This window comes from Talpa occidentalis, unplaced genomic scaffold (genome assembly GCF_014898055.3).
Source record: "Talpa occidentalis isolate TD23 unplaced genomic scaffold, MPIMG_talOcc4v2.1, whole genome shotgun sequence".
NCBI lineage: Eukaryota > Metazoa > Chordata > Mammalia > Eulipotyphla > Talpidae > Talpa > Talpa occidentalis.
Genome location: NW_026555331.1, coordinates 32,439,448 through 32,462,827, shown reverse-complemented (window position 1 = coordinate 32,462,827; position 23,380 = coordinate 32,439,448). Strand labels below are relative to the sequence as shown.

General features: G+C 39.9%; 1 protein-coding gene across 2 annotated transcripts in view; it reads right to left on the bottom strand.

Moving 5' to 3' along the window:
* The window catches only part of NIPAL2 (NIPA like domain containing 2), an 83,978-nt gene that overhangs the window by 3,318 nt on the left and 57,280 nt on the right, over positions 1 to 23,380 (bottom strand). For both annotated transcript variants that reach the window (XM_037503549.2, XM_054692088.1), the window contains exons 5-10: positions 19,192 to 19,313; positions 12,123 to 12,219; positions 6,446 to 6,581; positions 4,411 to 4,499; positions 2,210 to 2,273; positions 1,013 to 1,107 (exon numbers count right to left, since the gene is read on the bottom strand). In XM_037503549.2, coding sequence (XP_037359446.1) covers positions 1,013 to 1,107; positions 2,210 to 2,273; positions 4,411 to 4,499; positions 6,446 to 6,581; positions 12,123 to 12,219; positions 19,192 to 19,313 — 603 coding nt within the window. The remainder of the gene's footprint in view (positions 1 to 1,012; positions 1,108 to 2,209; positions 2,274 to 4,410; positions 4,500 to 6,445; positions 6,582 to 12,122; positions 12,220 to 19,191; positions 19,314 to 23,380) is intronic.

Genomic DNA, 23,380 nt, shown 5'->3' with positions numbered 1-23,380 from the left:
ACACATGGGTCGGCACCTCCCACCCCCAGGGCTTACTCCCCGGGCCTGGAGATCAGGGTGATAGTCCACTATCACCATGAAGCTCTCATGGTCTCCCAATCTTTTGGCCTCCCCTGCCCCCGTTCTAGCTGCTTTTTCTATGTTTAGTCTAATACATAGAACAACATAGAAAAGCCGTCTGTGACAGAGGCTTCTGAAGTTGTTACTGATCCTATGTCTGGGGCTTTGTGAAATGGAAAAGAGTTCAAAATAGGTAGACTTTATTACCTACCAAAAATATCAGACCATGCAAGTCATTTATAATGCACCCTTTTGCCATGAAAGTCAATTCCTGCGCTGAACACTGTTAGCTGGTAAGAGGGCTTAAAAGCAAAGAGGTTATAGAATTCACAGGGCCATTATTTTCCTCCGTCATAGGGATGGGGCTTCAGTGGTTTTTGCTTCAAAGGCTTGGTCATAGCAGAATGGTGGAGGAAGCAGTAAGAACATGGCTACTCCTGTTTGGACAACTACGGGTCACCCCAAATTCCTAGAAAAGCTGGAGATTATTGGAGGGGAGGAGGGTGAATGAGGTAAGGATTAGGGGAAGAAGATGTTCATGTTCTGGTGACTGTGTCAAATGTCACTCTTGGCCCCAAGATGTTCCCTAACAGCCTCGCCTTCTATCCAAGATATCCCTTTAAAGGTTCTCCAAGCAGCAGGGGCCTGCTGTTGGTTACCATTCCCTGACTTTCCCTCTATGCTTTTCTAGTTTAAGGACACTCAAAAAGAAAATCTGTGAGTCACCCAAATCAAGAAAACAGTCCTCCTATATCCCACTGTTCTGTATAAAACTGACATTTAAACAATTATTTAACATTTATAGTTAAAACATCACCTTTGATTTCATCATTAAATGTACAGCTTGGAAGGTTAAGAATTATTTTATATGTAACACCCCAAATAATACCACCAGTTATTAATTTAGAAGGATAAAGTTTTCTAGTGTAAATTGAAGAATATATTATTTTACCAGGGATATTTCCAAAATCAATGTAAGACCGTGGCACATGTTCCTTTTCTCGATCTCTTGTGACCAACAACACACCCAGGAATGACAGCAAACACCTGTAAGAATAATATTAATATAGAACACACGAGCAGCAAAACAACTCATGGTATTAAATTACCGAGTTCCATATTTTACATGATGACATACATTCCATCGGTTTTGTTCATCCTGTTTCTCATGGTAAGCTGCCTAGAACTTGTCCTAATTGTTGTAGCCAATAATATTTGTCTCCAGAACCAACACTTGGGGAGCGTCCAATAAATCTGCCCCAGGTTTTTACCATCTGGAGGCTAATTCGGGCCCTAGCCCCTCTGGGTAGACTCTAGGTCTCATTTTCTATCCATGCACGCCCAAACCTATTATTAACATGCAACAAAAGCAAAAAAAAAATAATTTATTCTTTAATTTTCTAAGAAATTTAGTTGTCTTTGGCCATAAGAATAGTCATAGTTTCCAGACCCCAGAAGTATAGCCTTGCCCAGACATCTTACGAAACTGCACTTTCAAGATAGATGGTTTCCTGCGCAGAAAATAGTCTGGGCTCAAGTCTGCATAACAAAGGTCCTGCTGAATACCAGATTATGAAGCAGCTAAGCACTAATGGGGTGCTGGTGGGAGCCAAGGAGAAGCTCCGACACTTTGACAGTATCACAAAGTTCTCTGTTTGCAAGTAGTTTCTCACCCAGCAAACAGTGCCAGCAGTGATACCCAAGCATCTCTGGGAAGGGGTCAAGCTGGGCACCCAACACAGTAAGGGATGGCATCAGTGTGATGCTCTGACAGCTAAAGCTAGGACCCGCCCCAGAGCTGGGTGATCCTAGAGGCATCCGTGTTTCCCTGACACATAAGCGGGGTGTTCTCAAGGGTGAGGTAGGTCTGCTAGAGCTTGAAAAGGCTGTGGAGTATCTATAAAGGTCACTTCACTTGGAACTGAAAATCCTCAGTGTTTCAGAACCTACCGAGAAATATCTAAGTCACAAAGTCAAAGACACAGAGCCCTGTGTGGTGTTAAGTTGAAAGGAATGTTTCTTTTAGGAGCTCAGGAAATGGATGTTTCTTAAATTATTTTCCAATTTCCTATGCCTCAGGTACAATGCCAAAAACCCTATGTAAAAGTAATAGAATCTCACATATTTTACCTCTGAGACATTTACTCACCCAAAAAGATATATAAATATAGTGAGAAAAGCTGCACCAAGGAATTCCTGATAAAATATGATACCTATAATAGGAATAGAGGACAAAATTAATCTTAGGATAAGAATAATTATAACAGCAACATGTTGTTTTTGCAAGTTTTATTTTATTATTTTTTCTAAGTATAGCCATCCTAAGCATATTCAGTAGCTCAATTTAAATATATTTGCACTCTACACTTAGAATTCCAAAAAAAACCACAGATTTGTAGACTTTATATAATGTCTTGCTATAAAATCATGTGTGATGAATGTGTCATTATAAAATCAATGTAATTGATATAAACTTTGCAAATAGAAATTTCTTATCCAGTCCCTATTTGTCCCTCCGGAACCAATTTCCCTGTGACATTTCCCAGTTTCAGGCCAGAAGTCAGCAAGCCTGCCTGAGAGTCTGGGTGGACTCTGGGGTTTTGACCCAGCATGCTCACTTCAGGCCAGCTGCTGTCCATGCCGTCACTCCTGGCAATGCCCTGTGGCCTGCCCGTCTGGCCAGTGCTCACTCAGGCACTGGAGGACACTTTAGCAACTGCCGTGCTAGCTCAGCAACATTTCTCACTGCCAACTCCCTCTCCCATCTCCTCCTTCTGGACATCCCTTTGGGTGAAGGGTAACATGGGTATGTCGTTAACTCCGATGAGCTTCTCTTCTCTCCTTGTTAGTCTCGATGATTTCTTCTTGGTTTAAGGTTCCAAAGTCTTTGTAGAATTTTTATAAAATAATGTAGATTTAAATTATATGTCACCTGGAATTACTTTGTGTGATGTTAACCTTGCCAGTCAGTTAACAACTATTTGATGAGAGTCTGATCTGCCAGTGACTCTTTACTGCGGCAGACACTGCAATGAACAAGAGCCCTGAGCTTAAGAAGCTTTCTTACTTCTCACCTAGAGAATAAGCTTTTCACAGGACAAAGCCATGTCAAATTCTTTTTTGTTCATGGAAGTAACATTGATGTATAACTTTATACAGCAATACCTGTATATACCACATTAGAAATCAACAGAAGTCTAGTTTCCATCCATCACCATGTATCTTGACTCCTCTTAGTCAATTTACCCACCACCCCTTTTCCTTTTCCCCTTCCCTTCTGGTAACCACTATTTTAGTCTTATAGTTTAAAACTTTGTTTTTGTTTTGCTTGTTTATTTGTTTATCTACCACTTATGTGTGAAACCATATGATTTTTGTTGTTCTCCATCTGATATATTTCACTAAGCATAACACCCTTTAGGTCAATCAATATTTTGCAAATGAAGGATTTTGACTTTTTTTTATAGTTGTGTAGTATTCTATGGTGGATATGTACTCCACATTTTCCTAATCCATTCATCTGTCTATGGTTACCTAGGGTGTTCCAACTCTTGGTTATTGTGAATAATGTTGCAGTAAACATGGGAGATACATTATGTTTTCATATTTGTTGGGCAAATACCCAGAAGTGGGAAGGCTACACTGTATGGTATTGTTATTCTTATGTTGTTGATAAATCTTTGCTTTCTATAGAGGTTGCACTCATTTAGAGTCCCAACAGTGAACAAGGGTTTCTTTTTCTCCATATCCTTGCTAAAACCTGTTTGTCTTTTTGATACCAAGTCATTCTCACAGGTGTGAGGTGATGTCTCACTGTGGTTTTAATTAGCATTTTCCTAATAATAAGAGATGATGGACATACTTTCATGTGCTGGTTGGCTGGCCATCTATGTTTTCTTTGGAAAAAGACAAGTAATACTAAACAATCCAGTATCATGTTGCCAATGAGTTTGCCTATGTGGCTTCTGTTATGTTAAGTTCCTTCTATACCCATTTGGTTGAGTGTTTTAATCATACATGAATGCTGAGTATTGTGAAATGTTTTTTGTCTGTATTTATTGAGATATTAATACCCTTGTTGATATGGTGTCTCATTCATTGATTTGTAAATGCTGAACCATCTTTGCATCCTGGAATAAATCCCACTTGATCATGGCATATCATCTTCTAATATATTGTTGAACTTGGCTTGTTTGGCTTATTGTCAGACATTGGGTAAAATGCCCTGAGAATATAGGCTATACAGATCCTTGTAACCTAAACCTTCCTTGATTTTTCTCATTTATTCTGAGAGAAACTTTATGCTTGTTATGGAATGGACTCACCTAAGTATAGAAAGCCAAAACTTACCTGCAATAATGGCACTAGTTGTAAAGAAAACATGGTTAATTGGCACCACCATCGCTGTATTGTAGAGTTGTGTGGCTTGATTCAGGAACCTAGAGCAGAAAGCACTTACTGAAGCTCAGGCTTTAAGAGACCCTCAGCATTAAGTTACCAACAACTTCAAGAAACGCATGTTCTTTAGCTCCAACTACAAAGGGGAAGGAAGTGCAGTAAAAGGGCATTTCCAATCAGCAGTCACAGCTTATATGCATCTGATGTATGAGATCAGATGTCAGGTTTTATGGTCTGTTTAAACCAACAACAGTAACAATGAAAAGCAATTAATCATATTCCGAGGCCACAGAAGTTTGAGTTGGAAGCGATTCAAGCTGCTGGACCAGTATCACACTGGGGCTGATTCATTAGGATAGACCCTAGAATCTGTTAAATATCATATCTGGGGAATAGTGTAGCTATCCATTGACATGCCACGTGCCAAGAAAGAAGATGGAGAAGTAAAGGAATGTGTAATGTTTCAGAAACAATGCTCAGGGCTCCAGCTGCAGAGCACATGTGGGAGCTCAGCCTCTCACTTTGGCCACCAAAGTGATTCGGGTTCCCATAACTATGCTGTTCTGCCCAGTTGGGGACTAGACCTTTTCCTAAAGCTGTGCATTGCATTGATATCACCTGGGTGCTTTAAAAAAGCACTAATGTTTAGGTTCTGACTAGAGCATTTAAAATTTTTGTGTGTGTGGGTAAAGCCCGGTGTGCCCTTGCATGTATTTACAGGCATGCACGTGTGCATGCACACTAGCACATGCATGCACATACATGTGCATGCATACAAACATGCTCGCCTATATGTACACATGCAGGTAGATATGTGAATGTATACATATATGCACAAGCCTCTTTGGGTAATTTCAAAGGGTAGCCAGGGCTGAGAACCACAGTTCTACAGTGTGAAAGATGCAGGAACTAAAGCAGGGTGATAGGAATGCTGTTTGCATTCAATTGTATCCGCCTTGTGAATTCATCAAGCATAATATGAAGATAATGAGGGTAATCACTAAATTCCAAAAGTGCTGATTAATTCAGAAGGAGAAAGAGAAAGGAAACAACATAAAAAAGCTTCAAGTATAAGAAACACGTTCAGTTTTGTAAGAAAATGACAAACAAAACAGTGACAAAACATGGAGTTTCTCTGGGAAATCCACATTTCATCTAACAAGGCCTCTATCCAACCCTATATCCTCTATCCCAATTAGACTTTACCGCTGGCACTGAATGTAAGGAAGCCCTCTCTTCCTGGGTTGGGACTCTGATTTCCTTGCTGGCAGTGGGATGCTGCTTTTGCAAAGCATTGTAGGGTAAACAGAAAACTTTCTGGTTGACTCAAGAGCCCAGCAGGCAAAGGCATAATCACAATGTGAAATGAAGGGGAAGTGATCGGAGCAGATGGAGGTGGGGGGAGAGAAGAGCAGAAATTTTAAATGTTCCATGTCACCAATATTAGGCCCCAAGAGAAACATAAAGCAATCCTGCCGCAGTCCCATGGGTACAAAGAAAATTCTAGCCAAAGATGCAAAGCTCTGGGAAAAAGATTTCCCTCAGGGCCAAAAACGTCTGGTTCTGTCCATCTCCGGGCAATTAATGAGCACGAGCTAAGAAATGAAGGTGAAGGGTTCATGTATTTCCTATATTTAGAATGAAATCCTGGATGTGGACCTGCCCCTTTGATTTATTGCTAATGACAACCTGTGTACGATGGCTATTAATTACAAGCAGAAGAGCATCAGGAAAGTATCAGAGTGCACTTAGTTGGATTATGGCTGTACTTTAGAACTCACAAGATGTGAAGGCAATGCTTAGTAAAAACTTATTATTGGATGCGAAGGATCAAGCCAGGCATGTTGGCTGAGGATAAGCTGTAGACCCTTCACCCTTAGAAATCAGTCGCAACTAATTTTAATGATCATCTGAAGCCAATAAAGATTAATGTTCAGAGAAGCGCAGGAATGTTGAAAGATCAGTGAGTATGCAGAAGCTAACTTACTTGACTTGGAAAACACAAGATGCTACCATGATGATAAACATGATATAGAAGATGGGATAGGTTAGTTGCATTTTATCCGTCACAGAAAAAGTGATCATGCCTGAGATGGCTTTTACTGAAATAACAGTCAATGAGGCTGAAAAAGAAAAAAAAATACAAATAAAATACATATTTGAGTCAGAATTACAAATAAATACCTTCCGTGTATGTGGCAGAGTAGCAAATACCCCAAACATGCCTTGGGAATGAAAACTGCTGTGAGCAGGTTGGATGTGACACTCGCCAAGCAGTAGCCCCGTTGCTCAAGCTGAGCTGGACTTTAAATTTGCTCAAATCAGCTAAAGATCTGCTCTGTGACTGGGTGCTTTTTATCTTTGGAGCAAGATGCTTATTTTCCAGCCCGAACTGTTGAAAGGATGCCGGGGAGGTTATAATTACCCGTAGATGGGAAAGGAGAGAACAATGAAGGGAGGATTTAAGAAAAGTCAGATTGTCCATGTGACAGCAGTGGGAAAATAACTATTAAACTATACTGAAAAAATTTCCCAGCCACAGAGATGAGAAGCCTGGAAGGTGAAAAGCAACTCTCTTGATGAGTTGCTAAGAGTCAGACTAAGTCTGTGTGAGTCCTTTATTGGTAAATGCCTAGGAGTTTCATTAAAAACATTTTTTTGACAGACACACTAATTAGAAGAAGGGCCAGAACTGAGTTTTCATTTCTTAGAGTCAATGATATATCTAATTTTGACATAAGCAATATCTATTTTCTGTGCTAAAGAGGAACCTATCCCTTATGAGAACAATTTTTTCATAGGTTCCAAACAGTTATGAAGAAAAAGTGACTTGGTGTGGTTATACCAATATGAAAGCCATGATACATTTTCTGGAAACACTGTGTTCCTGTAGGAAGAAGAGAGTGGGCTTTTTTTTTTTTTTTAATCTTTGGTTCCCTGATATTACAGTGGCATATGATTCCATAACTTAGCTGAAACCCACAGAAAGTTATAATTATTTGATTTTAAGTAAAAATTATTTTAAGTCAAAGGCAACATGAAGAATACTACCTTTGTTGCTGCTGATCTACCTGGTCATAATATATCTGGGTTTTATTCCTTTTAGCTTTTGAAAAGGCATTTTATATATAAAGAGTATGTTTAAAATAGCAGGTGATGGCAACGAGGAAAAATCTTCATAATTTCCCTTTCTAAAAGCTGAAAATTCACTTTAACTCGAAGAGTACTAAGGCCAGATTAAACATTTTCTTTCTGTTCAAAGTCATAATTAACAGAAGAGCCCAGGTGATAAATTCTAAAATCACATCCCCAGTCAAAACAGAGGCCCTGACAGTCAGGCCCCTCTCCACCTAACAATGTCTACTGACTCGATGCTTTCATTTATTTCTGACATTATGCCAACAGTTATATTTCAGTTAATCCAGGAAATTTTAATATTTGTGAAGATGTGTGACACTTGAGGGTGGAAGTGTGTAAGGTTAGCTTTTGAGGAACATTAATTCCTTTCTAAAGAATTTGTCTGGAATTAGAGCACCACGTGGTTATGGTCTTGTGGTCTCAACAGCCAGGTTCCCAAAGGACCATTAATGAGGAGTTGAACACACTGTGCAATGGCCTCAGAAACTCAAAATGGCAAAGCCCTTGCAGGTCACCACAGCCACTATGTGATGTTTAACTTCACTGAAACACAAAACAAAGCCAGAATTCCTTATGAAACAGTTAAACAAACTATCAATTGCTGTAATTAATTTGTATATTTTCAAGGCATAAACAATGACTAACTGATTAATCACTATTTATTGTGACTACAAGTTATTTATAGGCTGTTGTCCAGTACTCCAAGGCCTTTTGTGTTTTGGGGGGGGTGTGTGGCTGATGAGGACTGGAAATACAAAATTATAATGCTGTTAACTCCAAGCGCTAGGATTATGAATACTTTTAAACTATTTTTTAAACTATAAAAGCATATACATTCATTTCAGAAATTTGGAAAATGCAGAAACACCTAGAAAGAAAAGTGAAATCACCCATAATCTCAACACTCCTCCCTAAATCATTTTTAACATCTGGGAATATTTCTTTTTAGTTATTTTCCTATCAAAGTATGAATATCACACAGCACACAGCACATACTACTTAGAAACCTATTGTCCATTGCCAGTATTTTTTATGCCATTTAGCATAAAAAATGGATTAAAAAGTATGCCTTTGTATGAAAGTGTAATTTATTTCTGCAATTTCTTATTCTTGGCTATTTAGATTGTATAGACTTTTTTTGCTATTAAAAATGAGACTGTGATGAACATCTTTGAACATAAATCTTTATATATGACTCTGGTATCTGGTGGCTTTTGTTCCAATATTCAGTGTGAAATTAGTTCCTTGTGCTATCTTTTTTCAGATTTGGAATCAATATTTACACTGATTATGTGGGGGGGGGGAGGAGAAAGTTTTTATGTCCTCAAATAGTTTGAACAACATGAAAATAATTTGTTCCTTATTTAAAGGCATTAATTTTAAACTCTCTTTTGCTTAGGTTGAAGCTTTTTTAAAAAATCCTCAATTTCCTCCATAGTTATCATCCTTTAAAAATAACTTATTCCAGGTTTTGTATTTATTTTCATTATATTTAATTTTGAGATATTTTCCTTTTTTTTTTTTAATGGAGAATCTGATTTGCTAGTTATCTTTTACAAACTTATTCCTCGGTTTATTTTATCAACTTACTGCTTTTCTGCTTTTTAGTTCATTAATTTTTGCTTTTATCTTTTTTTAAAAAAGATTTATTTATTTATGCATACAAGAACTGGGGTGTAAGCCAGAAGTGGGTAGGGGGTGGGAGAATTCACCAGAGTGGGGAGCAGAACAGGCAGATCTACTGAAATATACTGCTGAGGGCAGCAGCAGGGGAGGCAGGAGAGCTCTGCTGCGCCATGTGGCCATGTGGGTTGCTCCCTGGCCGGCTGGGGATCAAACTAGTGCTGCGTGTGCTCGGGTGGCTGGTGATGGCTTGATAGTGCTGTCTTTAAGCCCTGTGCCACCAGGGAGGCCCCAAATTTTTGCTTTTATCTTTGCTAATGGCTCCTTTCTGCTTAACTCAGCTTCATTTCAGTTTCTCCTAACTTCTTGAGTTGAGTGTTTAATTTACTTTCATTTGAAGCAATGAATATCTTTCTGATTATAGCACTAGTCATAAAGTATAGGCTTAATATTAAGTGTCTTCATAAAAAATTTTTAAATATATGCTGCACTAAAATCTTGGTTTCTAAGGGTCAAAGACAAACCTTGAAAGCTGATCCTAGCTCTGAGGCATCAATGAGGGGAGGAGGTGGGAAGGGTTGAGTGCAGCTGTGGGGAGCAGCACAAGGGACTACGGTGATGGGCTGTGGGTGCTATGGTGGTGAGAGAACTGCAGTGACCGTACACGAGGGGAGAAATCATATATTGTCCAAAAATTTAAAAAATTAAAAATCTTGGTTTCTACTTTTGGTGCAGTAGCAGTCTGAGTAGTGTTAACATTGCCAGGTGGTAGTTTCACTGCTTTATATTTTTGTTATCATTTTCTGTCTTTATTTTGCTGTGATCTAAGAATATAGTCTGTTCAACTTCCTGGAACTTTACAAGGATTTTTTTTTTTTTTGGTGTGGCGATTATATGATTAGCTTTTTAAAATATTACGCTGAAGGAAAGTGTATTCTGCTTTCTAAGATTTAGAGTTCATTATTAGAACTGCCAGATCAAAATTAAGCCCAGTTCCAAAATTCAGTTCCTCTATTTTTACACATTTTTAAAAAGATTTATTTATTTATGCATACAAGAGCTGGGGTACAGGTCAGTGGGGGGGGGGGAGGGGTAGTAAGAGGATTCACCAGCGACAGAGTTGGGAACAGAACAGGCAGATTGACTGAAATACACTGCTGAGAGGAGCAGTGGGCGAGTCAGGAGAGGTCTGCTGCACCATGTGGGTTGCTCCCTGGCCGGCTGGGCATTGAACTCATGCTGCAGTGGCTGCGGATAGCTTCATAGGTTGCTTCTTAACCCTTGCACCACCAGGGAGGCCCTATTTTTACACATTTTTTGGGTCTACTTTTCTTCCATGAGTTAAGGGAAGTCTCCTAGTCCTCTTATATAACTGCTGAGGTAGTTTAAAATTTTTCTGCAGGGTTTTCCATTGCATATTAAGCATGATGTTCTAGGGACTGTGCTCTGTTTTAATCTGGATAAATGATGCCTTTTTCTGGCACTGACTGTTTCTCTCTTGATTTTGACTTGGAGAGTAACAGCATGCCCTTCTGCTTTCTTTCACTTTCAATCTGTGTACCTTGTTTTAGATGAAATATAAGTATGAAGTCAAAATATTTCATAACCAGCAAGGGCCAGTCACAAAGTGTTCTGGTCCAGGTACCTGTAGAGAAGTCCTGGATCTCCCAACTCCATTAGTATTTAGTCAAATCATGCTGTGGCTGGAGGAGGAGCTCACCAGACTTAGGTAGCAGAGCCAGTGCCTACTGGTTGGATCTGATTTGAGAATCCGTTTCAACATCAATCTGGGAATTTTTCTCTAATTTTTTAAATTAGGTAAATTGACCTCATTTACATATATGATCACAAATGATAGGTATGATCTTAAATGATAAAGTTCTCTTTATTTTCAGTGTTTTCCTATGCAATGCACATTTTCTCTCAGTTGTTTGCCTTTGTTCTTGGTACCTGTAGTTGGGAAGGTAACAAATATAAAGTTTCTTTTCTGTTCTTGGGAATGGCAACATACCTGAATAAGATATAAAGTAAATCTGTATCTGTAAGTAACTATCACAAACACTAATTGGATACAAGTAGAAAGCTAGTTAATGAAATGAAAACTCCAGCAGCTCACTGGCAGGGGGCTGCAGCCTGCCCTGATAGTATAATCTACAGTATTCAGGTGACATACAGGTGATACTGTTGTTAAAGACATATCTTTTTAAAATTTATTTTAAATATATATTTATATCATTGTCTATTTTTAAGCAATGTTTGCTTCCCCCACCCCCCAGGTGTAGTCCCCATAGAATTTCCTTCACTGATGCACCATCACCTCAGTCTCCTGTGCTCCTCCCTCCCTCTGATCCCTCTCCTTCCTCTTTCCCTGAAAGACGCACCAATAAAAATTTTAAAAGGGAATTTCCCAAATGATTAGTGAAGATTAGAGTTGATATGTGTGAGTCTATGTGGGGTGTGTGTGTGGGTGAAGGTATAGATTAAATTTTATAAACATATATTGGGTTTATCTAAACATCAATTGTCAAGTCTTTCAAGGTGTCTCTGGAATGAAATGTAAATGGGTGAGTAAACAATAAATTGAAGACATGTATTTAAGGAAAATTGTACTACTTACTTACATTAGCCATATGTTACAGTTTTTTTTTTTTTTTTAATGTAAGCAGGATAGGTCTTGATTACTAACTCTCCTGCTACGAAAGTTTCAACAGGGGTCATTCATTTGTTTCTCTTTTAATATTTTCAATTACTTTCTGAGAATGAAAATCCTCAAATTGCCAGAGATGAGAGGTGAAAAATGGAAACAGTGAGAAAATAATAGAATGCTTAGTATTTTCCTTCAAATCTCTTTTATGACTTCGCATGGCTAGAGCAGAGAATTAGAAAACTAAATGTATCCTTACCTAGAAGTGCCACCAGGGTTAGCAGAATTGCAATATGCTTCATTCCTTTTCTTTTAAGAAAGTATAGGAGAATGCAGAAAATTACTATTTCCAAAATCTAAAAGTGAAAAAAAAAGTATAAATTATACTTCTCTTTTGGATTTTGCAAGTGTTGTGGGTGACTGGAAATCCTAAGGATAATTATACATTTAGGAGACAATATAAGGAGACTCGACCTTCTAGACCAGGTGCGCTAACATCACCTACATGCCAATGACACCCAACTCTACATCTCCAGTACTACCTCCCTGCAACTCCAGGCTCATATACCCACCTATACTATACTAAACATTTCCACACACACGTGTAATAGCCATAGCATATGGATATGGGCAACACCTATCTCTTGATTCCTTGTCTTCACAACCTGTTCCTCTTGAGGCCTTCACTGCTCAGTAAATGACATTCCCATACTCCCCACTGTACAAACTGAAAATGTCCCTTTACCTCACTTCCCATTACCCACTTTTACAATCGCTTCTAATTCATCTGATTTTATAACCCAACCATTTAGCAACCAGAGGAATTAACAGTTTGGACAATGAAATATTTCAACCATATGATATACATATATGTTATTTATAATATAACAAGTATTTATGTGCCCTTTAGCCAACCTGAGAAACAGAATCCATCAATACCTTTGAAGTCCCTTGGGTGCCCCTCCCCCTATGAATTCCTCAGGAAACAGTGCACTGAATTTTGTGTTTACTATGGGTGTCATTGGCAGGTAGGTGGTGTTAGAGCACTGGGTCTGGAAGGCTGAGTCTATTGTTTCCTATGTATAATTATCCTGAGTGTGTTTACACTTAGAGTTCATCACATTTCTTTGCATCCTCAAATGACATCTTATTTAGTTTTGCTTATGTCTGGACTCTACACAAGTGAAATCATACTTGCTTTCACTTGTTTGCTTTTTTCCACTATGCATTATGTTTGTGAGATTCATCCAGGATGATACATGTTGTGAAAATATAAATAAGATCTAGTCATTCCTTTGCTTATACTGCCTGTAACTTCCTATCCCATTAGGAATAAAGTCCAAACTCCCTCTAGGATTATCAAACTTTAGTTTTCTCTGACTTCTTGTGCACTCCTGGATATGCCACCCTTTGCCAGCCACAAATTCTGTACCATGTCCTTCATGCTCTGGTTCTTTGCTGTTCTTGGCTTATTCCTGCTTTTGAATCTCTGCACTGACTACTTGGTGGGCCTGGAATGCTCTTTCCCTGATCTTTGCCCAATGGCTCCTACTCAGCTTATAGCTGCAACATCACCTCCCCCGGAGGTCTTCCCTGACCACTTGGTTCTAACAGCCTCCAGTTATTTGATCACAATCCCGACTTCAGGTGGCTACTGTAGAGGGTTTTGGCATCCCCCAGTGTACTTCCTGTTCGTGTACTTAGTGTGCGTCTCCCAAGCCAGGGCATCAGCATTATGAGGAAATGTAATTTATCTGTCCTGTTCTATCTCCAGTGACACAATTATCCACTAATCATCCACTCTATATATGGAATTGATGAGGAAATGATATTTCAAATTTATCTGAGCTTTCTTAAAAAAACAGACCTGATGTCTAATAAACCAATTGTTCAAAATATGAATTGACTGAATGCCTATAAAATTTTCCTACACTTAAGAAAACTCTAGTGTAAGTTTGAGTTCTCAATTTTATTTTTATTTTTTTAATTTAAAGAGGCATGCATTTTTATTTATTTATTTATTTGTTTGTTTATACATGCAGTGGGTACAGTCAGAAGCGCGGGAGGGTGAGAGAATTCACCAGAGTCAGAGCGGGGAGCAGAGCAGGCAGAGGGACCGAAGTACACTGCTGAGGGGAGCAGCGGGCGGCAGGAGAGGTCTGCGTGCCATGTGGGACCCTCCTCTGGTGGCCGGGGAGCAGCCGGGGATCGAACCGGTGCTGCAGAGGCCACAGGCAGCTTCGCAACCCACGCTCAACCGCTGCGCCACTGGGGAGGCCCCAGTTGTTGCTCTTTTTAATCCTCTGTGGGCATGAAAAACAGCAGGATCACATTTTCCTCATTTAAAAACCTTTCATCTAATATAGAAGATTAACTAATCCCTTAGCCTTCTTTTCCTGGGAAATTAAGCCAATTATTTTAACTTTGCCTTCTAGGACTAACTGACCAGCCTTTAATTTGATTGAGTCATGCTATAAGAGCAATTAAACTCCTACCTCTTTGCCTTCCTGAAAGCTGCAATCAAAATTGGGGGTCCCAACCAATGTCCCTCTTGGCTTGGTCTCCCCTCCACCACAGGCTTCATTTTTTAAAAGGTTTATTTATTTATATAAACACTGGGTACAGTCAGAAGCGCGGGAGGGTGAGAGAATTCACCAGAGCCAGAGCGGGGAGCAGAGCAGGCAGAAGGACTGAAGTACACTGCTGAGGGGAGCAGCGGGCGGCAGGAGAGGTCTGCGCGCCATGTGGGACCCTCCTCCAGTGGCCGGGGAGCAGCCGGGGAGCGAACTGGCGCTGCAGAGGCTGCGGGCAGCTTCACAACCCACGCTCAACCACTGCGCCACCGGGGAGGCCCACAGGCTTCATTTTCTGATGTCATATAATTGCAAAAAACTCACAGCAGTATTCTAAACCACAGTATTCATGGTCACTGGGCAGATGAAAGTTTTTCTTATACTAACACATAGCACATTTGCTTGCTCATTTGGTGGGGGGGGGGGTTGGGAATGAGGGGAGTTAAAAGTTCTAAAAATCACATGATTTTTCCCCCAGATTCTATCTCTGTGACTTCAGATAAATAAAGCATGACTTCCCATTATTCCTGGAATGGCTGTAGTTGTTACACTGGGTTCTTCTTGTGATGGGTGGTCATGGAGTTCCCAGGAATAAGATATTCAAGTAGCATGATAAATGTTAATTTTGGTCTAATATCATTTTCCCTTGCTGAAAATGTCAATTTTAAAGAAGCTGTGATTTCTACAGGTTGCTGTGACTCAGGAAGAGGCTTCGGTGCTGATTGTTATCTCAGAGGCCAGAAATAATACCTACTGGATGTCTGCTCACCACATGCTTTGCTTGAATAAATTCGCTGAATTCTTGCAACCTAAGCGGGTAGGTATATTATTATCCCCATTTTATAGATGAAGACACCAGAGCTCAGAGGTGTTAAGTGATGCAGCGCTGGTGGGCAGGATAATGGTTCCCCAAAGATGCCGACATTCTAATCTCTGGAGTTTGTGCCTAAGCTGCTTTCTATGGCAAAGGGACTTTGCAGATATGGCAACGATTATGGACCTTGAGAGGGGGAGGCTCTCCCAACCTGAATTATCCAAGAGGGTCCAGTGTTACCACACAGCTCTTTAAAGCTGAGAGCCTTCCCAGCTGTGGTCAGAGAGAGATGTAACTTGAGAACGACCTGAGCTGAGGAATGCTGGCGGCCTCTAGAAGTTGGAGAAAGCTAGGAAACAAATTCTCCCCCAGAGGCACACAAAGGAACCCAGCCCTGCCAATACCTTGATTTTAGTCCAATGAGACCAATGTTGGATTTCTGACCTTCAAAACTGGAAGAGAATAAATGTGTGTTGTTTTAAGCCATTAAGTTCATGATGATTTGTGATGGAATAGGAAACTAGCTCAGGTTTTGGTACCTGATGCACCAAAAGAGTGCTTTCTAGAGAACAGAATCTTCAGGATGACTTTTCTGAGCTTCCTGATTCCAGGTTTTCTGGACTGTTTCTCTAAATAAATTTAAAGACATTCATCACTCTGTCATTAAAGGTTAAAAAAAAAGGTTGCTGCCCCTCCACAAGATGTGACAAAAGATTTAGTCAAAATTTCACCACTGGATGTCCCATTTCTAGTACCAAAGCCTGACCCCAGATTAATATCCTCTTCTCATCAAGTTATTTTTGGAAAATGTAGCCTCTAAGACTTCCTTGTTCAGAAGAAATGAGCTCTGCAAAGGTTATTCAGACAAAGATTAAATCCTCGGTGGTCTGTTATTATTTCTGCATGGAGAAGATATGTAGTGAAATGAATTGGAGTGTGCACCCCTAGAGGCAAACTGCCTGGTTTTGAAGTCTAGCTGTGCCATTTAGTATTTATTGATATGTGGCCGTGGTCCCTCCCTACCGCTGATGCAGAGGATAACAGTGCCAGACACTTTGGGCTGCTGTGCAGGTACAGGGTAGATGTATAAGGAGCTGAGCAAAGGGCTCAGCCTGAGTGTTGGTTACTGCTTCTGCAGAAGCCCGCCCTAGTGCAGACCTGCAAGTGCTATTTACTTTCAGAAGCAAAGCAAATGAAACTCATGCAACAGATACTGAGATTTTACCAAAAAAACCCCATCATTTTGTCCCTTCAGGTTTTTAACACCTGATGATGGGTTTTAAGCAGCTTTGTCAGAATGCTGACTTAATAATCAGCTTTCAGTAGACATTGACACCAGGCGACAGGCTGGGCCCCTGCTTCTGCTGATTTAATTTCTGGTCTAGTGGAGAGAAAATGAGCACCATGCAGATTGTTTTGTGATGGAGTCTAAGTTCAGAAAAAGATTTCAATTTGAGCAGTCTGTAGGAAAATTTGGGCAAATAGCTATAATTAAGCCTGCCAAAGAACATGAAGTAATTGAGGCGTAGGGACACATTTCCTCCCGGGGGCTCTGCAGACCCTTTTAATAGGCATTGCTCCACAAAAGGTCCTTGGAGAAAAGGACCCATGCTCAAATAAGCCTGGGCCTGAAGGATTAACACAACTAGGTATGTCTGTTTCCTAGAGGATATCTAGCTTTTAACATGTTAACAGAGGTGATGTATTTTTCTCAAGGGGCTATGTGACACAGCATCACACCAAGCTAGTTTGACCTCCGAATCTCACTCTCTTTTGCTTTTCGGCAAGCACCAGGTGGGCCTGCCCATCGTCTCACTCATAGCAGGAATCTAGAAAACTTAAATAAGGGACCAGAAAAATGAATAACTATAAGAAAGTGAAAATCAAAATCAACAAAAAACTATGAACCAGAGACACTTTTAGGGGGGCGGGGGCGGGAGGGGAGGGATTGGGGTCAGAATGGGGGGGCTGCAATTGTATGGGGAATATAACAATAAAATTTATAAAAAAAAAATAGAGGTTAGGAAAGGCTGTTTAGTGGGTAAGCAAAGGCACTTTTCTCTCGACTGCCTGGCTGATATAGGCTCCTCAAATCCCCAAACAAAATCAGAGGACAGACTCCTGGGTCCTGTTTCTGGGAGGCTGCACTTCCTGTAAGCTTTCCCTCATCTGGTAGAGGTCAATGCTTGAGACAAGAAGATGCTATCAGCTAGTCTGCAATATATTTCCATAATCTCCCCTTCCCCAACACACCTGTTTTTAGAAATGTAAAACTTTAGACTTTTAAATATTTTTATTCATTTTATTAGTTATTTGATCAGTTCTGAAAGACAATTCAAGTGCTATTTATACTTGGTGTAATATAAAAAACAGTTGGATGAATGGTACTTCAAAGAATAATATAATTACTGTAATTATGATCTTTGCAGTCATGATTTGCAGAAAAAAGGAAATATTACTTAGATGTTTAACAGATTTAAAACCAAATTTCAGCTCAAGATCTAGATTGATAAAGTCTAGTCTTTAGAGATAGTCATATAATGGATTAAATCACAAACTATACAGATCTATTCCCCAGAGAGTATAATGCCAATAGTGTTATTCAAATGTGACTTTATTAAAAGTTTTTTATGCTATCTTATAAATATCTAGAATTATTTACATTTTTATGACATTTACCTTAAAATATACTTTTATTACTTTATAGGAATATGAATTTCTCTCAGGACTATAAAATACCAGCTACAGGAATTCTCTATTCTCTGGTTGTACTGTAAGTTGAATGAATAAGTGACTATAGGAATGGGTGAATTTAAGTGTTGACTTCAGAAAATGGCAAAATGCAATTAACTTCAGAGTATTTCTTGTGGAACTGTAAGTTTTACCTTTTAAAATAAGATAATGTTATTCATTTTAGGAAATAAATTGATAAGTTGATGGGCTATGAGTAAATGCTGCACAATAGTAAAGAAGAATCAAGACTACAAACAGCAATTTCATTTGGGGGACCTCGATGTCCCATAGCCCTACTAGACTATAAAGAGGGCAGGGTAAAACTAAAAGCTTAGAAAGTGGAGGGAAATAAAATTTTTGTGGTGAGTGGAAGAAGGGACGTCAGACAGTTTTTTCATCAGATGACTTAAGTATCTTTGTAAAGTAAGAGAAAGGAGAAGGCTGGGAGACCATAAATAGAAAAAAGTACAAATATTTGTGTTTTAGTGGTCAGAATTATATATCAAAGATAAGAGATACAGATTTCTTGTCACATGGACTAGGACCGCCTGACAATAAAGTAACACTGCACAGTTCCTTCCTGTTGTAATGGCCAGGATTGCACTTAGTGCAAAGTTCACCAACAAATGCCAGTGTCCTAATAAGTGTATGAAATAGGATCACATTATTTTCCCTGTCTTAATGGCAGAAGCTTGGACTAGACCGCTTTTAGAGGTCATTTCTAATTCTGAAGATAAATGAGTGTGTGTTTTGATTCCTTTTATGGAATTCACATCTATGTTACCAATCTAGTTCTTGGTTAAATGTTCATCCAGATGATCCCAGTTTTCCTCTTATTACCTGCACTTCCTAAAATATTCTTATCCAATCCAAATTGACTTCTATAACAAGGTACCAACCATTGCAATCCTATTCTTTGTATCAAATAAGCTATCCCAAGCAGTAGCTTCAAATTTCTGTATCAGCTCATTCCACTCTCTTTTTACACATTCCTTCTCTGGACAACCTGTTGCACTGATTGCAATGAGTACATTCTTGATGGGAATATATCTATATATATATCTATCTTGAATTAAATGCACTAAAATGTGTCTTTAGGTATTACTTTGACATTTTAATAAGATGCCAATGGCGACATTATGTTCATTCTCTAATATCTGCATGTACCAGTGGTCTAGGTAACGTAGCTTGAGGGGTAGAGTTCTTACCACATAGACCAGGAACTGCCAGCCAACGAAGTAATACTGCACTGTTCTTGCGGAGATGTCCTGAGTTATATTTGGAGCAAAGTTCACCAATAGATATGTTCCTGCAAATGCCAATGTCGTACCTTTAAATATTGAAAAGACAGACAGCAATGAAAAGGGGTAGCCTTTTTGTTAATGAGAACATTACCTACAGCATTGCTTTAAAAAACGTGCTGACCAGCACTCCTTGTTAAAATGCTCCATCAATCCACCCCAGGGATAGCACCAGACAGGCACCTGACAGCATGACCTTTAAAGGGGATAAAGGCAGGTAAGAGATGGATGAGGCAGAGCATAAATTCTGATTTTTTTGTTGTTGTTGTTCCAGATGAATCCTGGGCTTTTCAGAGTTGGAGATCGGGACACATGCATATGGGCATGAAAATGCATCGGAGCACCCATTTTCACAGGGGCAGAGTGAAGAGCGGAGGGAGGGGGGTGGAGGGAGGAAAAGGAGGAGAGGAAGTGAGGGGAGGAAGAGGGTGTTAGAAGAGGGCGGTGCCCTAGGTAGAGGGAGGGGAGGGGGAGGGAGGAGGTAAGAGGTAGGGAGGAAGAGCAGGAGGGGAGGATGGAAGGGAGGGAGCAGGAAGAGTGGAGATAAGTAGTTGGAGGGATAGAGTTGGAGGGCGGTGGAAGGAGGTAAGGGGGAGGGAGGGATGAGGGGAGGAGGGTGGAAGGGGGAGAGGAAGAGAGGGGACAGGAAGAGAAAGAGGGGAGGGAGGGAAGAGAGGAAGGCATGGGAGGGGGGGGAAGAGAGAGAAGGGTGGAAGAGGGAGGGGCAAGAGGGGGAGAGGGAGTTAAAGGGAGGGAAGAGAGGAGGGGAGGGAAGAAAGGAGACAGGGGAGGAGAGGGAGAGGTGTGGGAGGAGCTCACGGGAAGGGAGTGGGAGTAGAGGGAGGGTAAGGATGGGGGAGGGAGTTGGAGGGGTGGGGAACGGGCAAGGGAAGGAGGGTGAGGAGGGAAGGGGGTGAGGGAGTTAGAAGAGGAGGGGGAAGGAGAGGAGGGAGAGGTGACAGGAGGGGAGGCACAGGGTCGAGGAGGGGCAGCAGGGCATGTGAGGGAGGGAACCAGGAGCCCAGGAGCAGGTGGAGGGACGTGGTTACAGGAGGGTGGCGATGCAGGCAGGGAGCGAAGGGAAACCCGCCTGGCCTCTGATGGTCAATACAGACTCTGAAGAAAAGGCTAGAAACTATCCTCGAAGCTGTCGGGACGCAGGGGAGGCCTGGACAGGCACAGGCACAGTGGACAGGAGAGATTCCTATTTAGAAAATGGTAACAGGGCACAGAGATGGACGCTGTTTCTGTCCAGCCTAACGGTGAAGCTAGAGTGTTTCCCAGACACCAGCACAGACTACCCGAGCGCGGGCTCCAAGGAGACATGCTCCACGGCCGTGGGAAGTGGGTGGACAGTGTGGAGCAGCGACGGAGACAGCACATCTGCTCGCCCCGCCAGGGAGCTGCGTGAAGGCACACGCACAGTGGAATACTACTCGGCCACAAAAAAGCTAAAATCCTGCCATTTGTACAACATCGATGGACCTAAAGTGTATTCATAGATGAAGAAAGACCGATACCGTGTGGCTTAACTGACACATGGTAACAAATTTTTAATCTATAAAACCAAATTAATGGGTCCTGGCAGGAAAGGGGGTCAATTTTATAGTGAAGGACAGATTTGGACTTTATTTTTCTGTGTGTGTTTTTCTTCTTTTGCTATGGAATGTTCCGTGAATGCATGGCATCCTTGTGTAGGGGCTGTATTAATCTTTGAATTGTTGCAATTTTAGTATATGTGCAGCCAAAGCAAGCACAGATTTGGGCTTTTCTGGTGAACTTAGTCTCTATATAGCTGCTGATTTATAATGATGCGCGCCTGAAACTCAAGCTATCATGTCATATTACTGCAATAAAAATTATTTCAATAAATTCATGGTAATGGAAAAGCTAGATCTTTGTTTTTTGGCATGCATTTACTTAATATCTTCTCAGCAGTGGTTTGTTTTTGCTGTAAAGTGATCATAGTATCTTATTTTCAGGTTTATTTACTTTATCTTAAAGAATATTTTCATCATGTTTAGAGGTTAACTTTTGCATGAAATACATATATACATATGTACTCATAAGCATGGGCTAGCAGATGTGCTATCTTTATCACATGTAACAGCTTAACAGTAAAAAGTTACGCCAAAACATTTTACTTTGAGATTTAAATAACTTGCAGGACAACTGTGTTTCATGCAAGATTCCAGTGAAAAATTAAACCAGTCTAATTTTTGGAGAGTAGCAGAATTACCCAATAGCCCTTACAGAATTCACTAAAATTCTTAAGACTAAAGATTGTAATCAGTTATTTGCAGTATTCCCAACTTTGTTAAAAGCTACAGATCTCAGTTTTTAGAGACACAATTTCTGCCTGTTTAATCCTTTATGGAAGGAATATCCTCTGGCTCCATTTAGGATGGCAGTCATAGGTTCTGTTTAATTAGAAGTAACTGTCTTGAAAGTCTTTAATTTCATATAACTCTTTTAAGACTCCCCCACTTTAAATCCCTTAAGCTAGCAACAATTTGATAAACTATAACTTTGGAAGCAAAGATAAAACACTTAACTTCTCCTGACTCCTCCAGAATTTGGAAACTTAGTTTTCTTGTTTTCATGACAATGTAGTTATTTGTAGAAGTTAAGTAAATAGCTGTTCCTCTTACAATAAGACACAACCGGAAACATAGATATATTACTAAGACTGACTAGAACATCATATTTGAGGATGATCAAACAGCTTTAAGGAATTATGATTGACCTATGGAGCCAACAAAGCCCCTTGGGAAAGCTGCTGGTTTCTAGCAATCTTACCAGGTGACTAAGGAAGGTCACTTCTTGGCAAGCTCAGGAACCTCAAAATATTTTGGGAACCTCTACAAAAGAGAATTAACCAAATTTATTGGTATTATAGACAAAGTCTGATGATAAGATCATGCATGGCTTCTGAGTTTTGAGAAGCTTTTAAGAACTCAATCTGAGATTCCATAGTTAATCATTATTCCTTATGCTTTTATATAAATAACAGCTAAAAAAACCCCATAGAGTTAATCACTATTCCTTATGCATTTATATAAATATAAATTTATTGAAAAGAGGCTATGGTTTTCTTTCATAAAAATGAAAAAAATTGTTTCAATAATATACCTCTATAGAAATTAACTAGTGCCATTGTCTTAATATTCCTAAACTGGACTAGATTCTGAATTATACTAGCTTCCTCCAGTATCTAGGTATGACTATCCAAATTAATGTTTCCAGTTTTTCTCCCATCCTTTTGACTAGAAATCATTGAACACTAAAATTACCCTTTTCTGACAACAGAAACTTCCCAAAAGACACAACTCATGTGTGGACAACTGTTATGCCTGTTGTATAAGTCATTCAGAAAGTTTACCAGAACATCGAGTGACATTCTCAGAAACATTCAAACTATAAAAGGTGCTTTAAACCCAACATCTAAAAATCTTCAACTGGGTTCCCTTAACACTCAGATTGGGTTTACAATCTACTCTAATTATTAAATTATTAACCATTTTTTTTTCCATAGAAGTTCCTCCCATTAAATACCTGCTTGTTTGTAACACATAGGCCTAACACTGAAAGTCCACCTGCTACGCTGTCTCCTGAAACTGGAAACAACTGCTTGATTGAACTGCCCTATTCTCTGGACTAAGGGACTGAGTCAATGACATGGAACAATTTACCAACTGTTTTTAATAGATGAAACTTTCAGGGAAGTTTCAGAGAAGGGAATTGCTGGAGTCCAGGGCAGGCTGCCCCAAGAAGTGCCAAAGTGGCATAGTTACTATTTTGGATTAAGGTTTCTTGAGAAACAGAAGATGGAAAAATGATATCCCATGTCTCCTACAAGCAGGAAATGAATCTGCTATGTGAATGATGCTCTCCTAGAAGGAGACAGCATTACAAAGTTTTATGGGCTTGTTTCTCCTGAGTAAATAAGCTCCACTTAGCTTACTTTATAAATTACTGTCCAAACCAAAAATTTCAAGAATTTGTCTAGAAAATATTTAAGCATGTTGCTCTGTTTACATCAGATTCCATATTCATATGGCAGCTCCATGTGCATGAAATTAAATTTGTCTTTTTC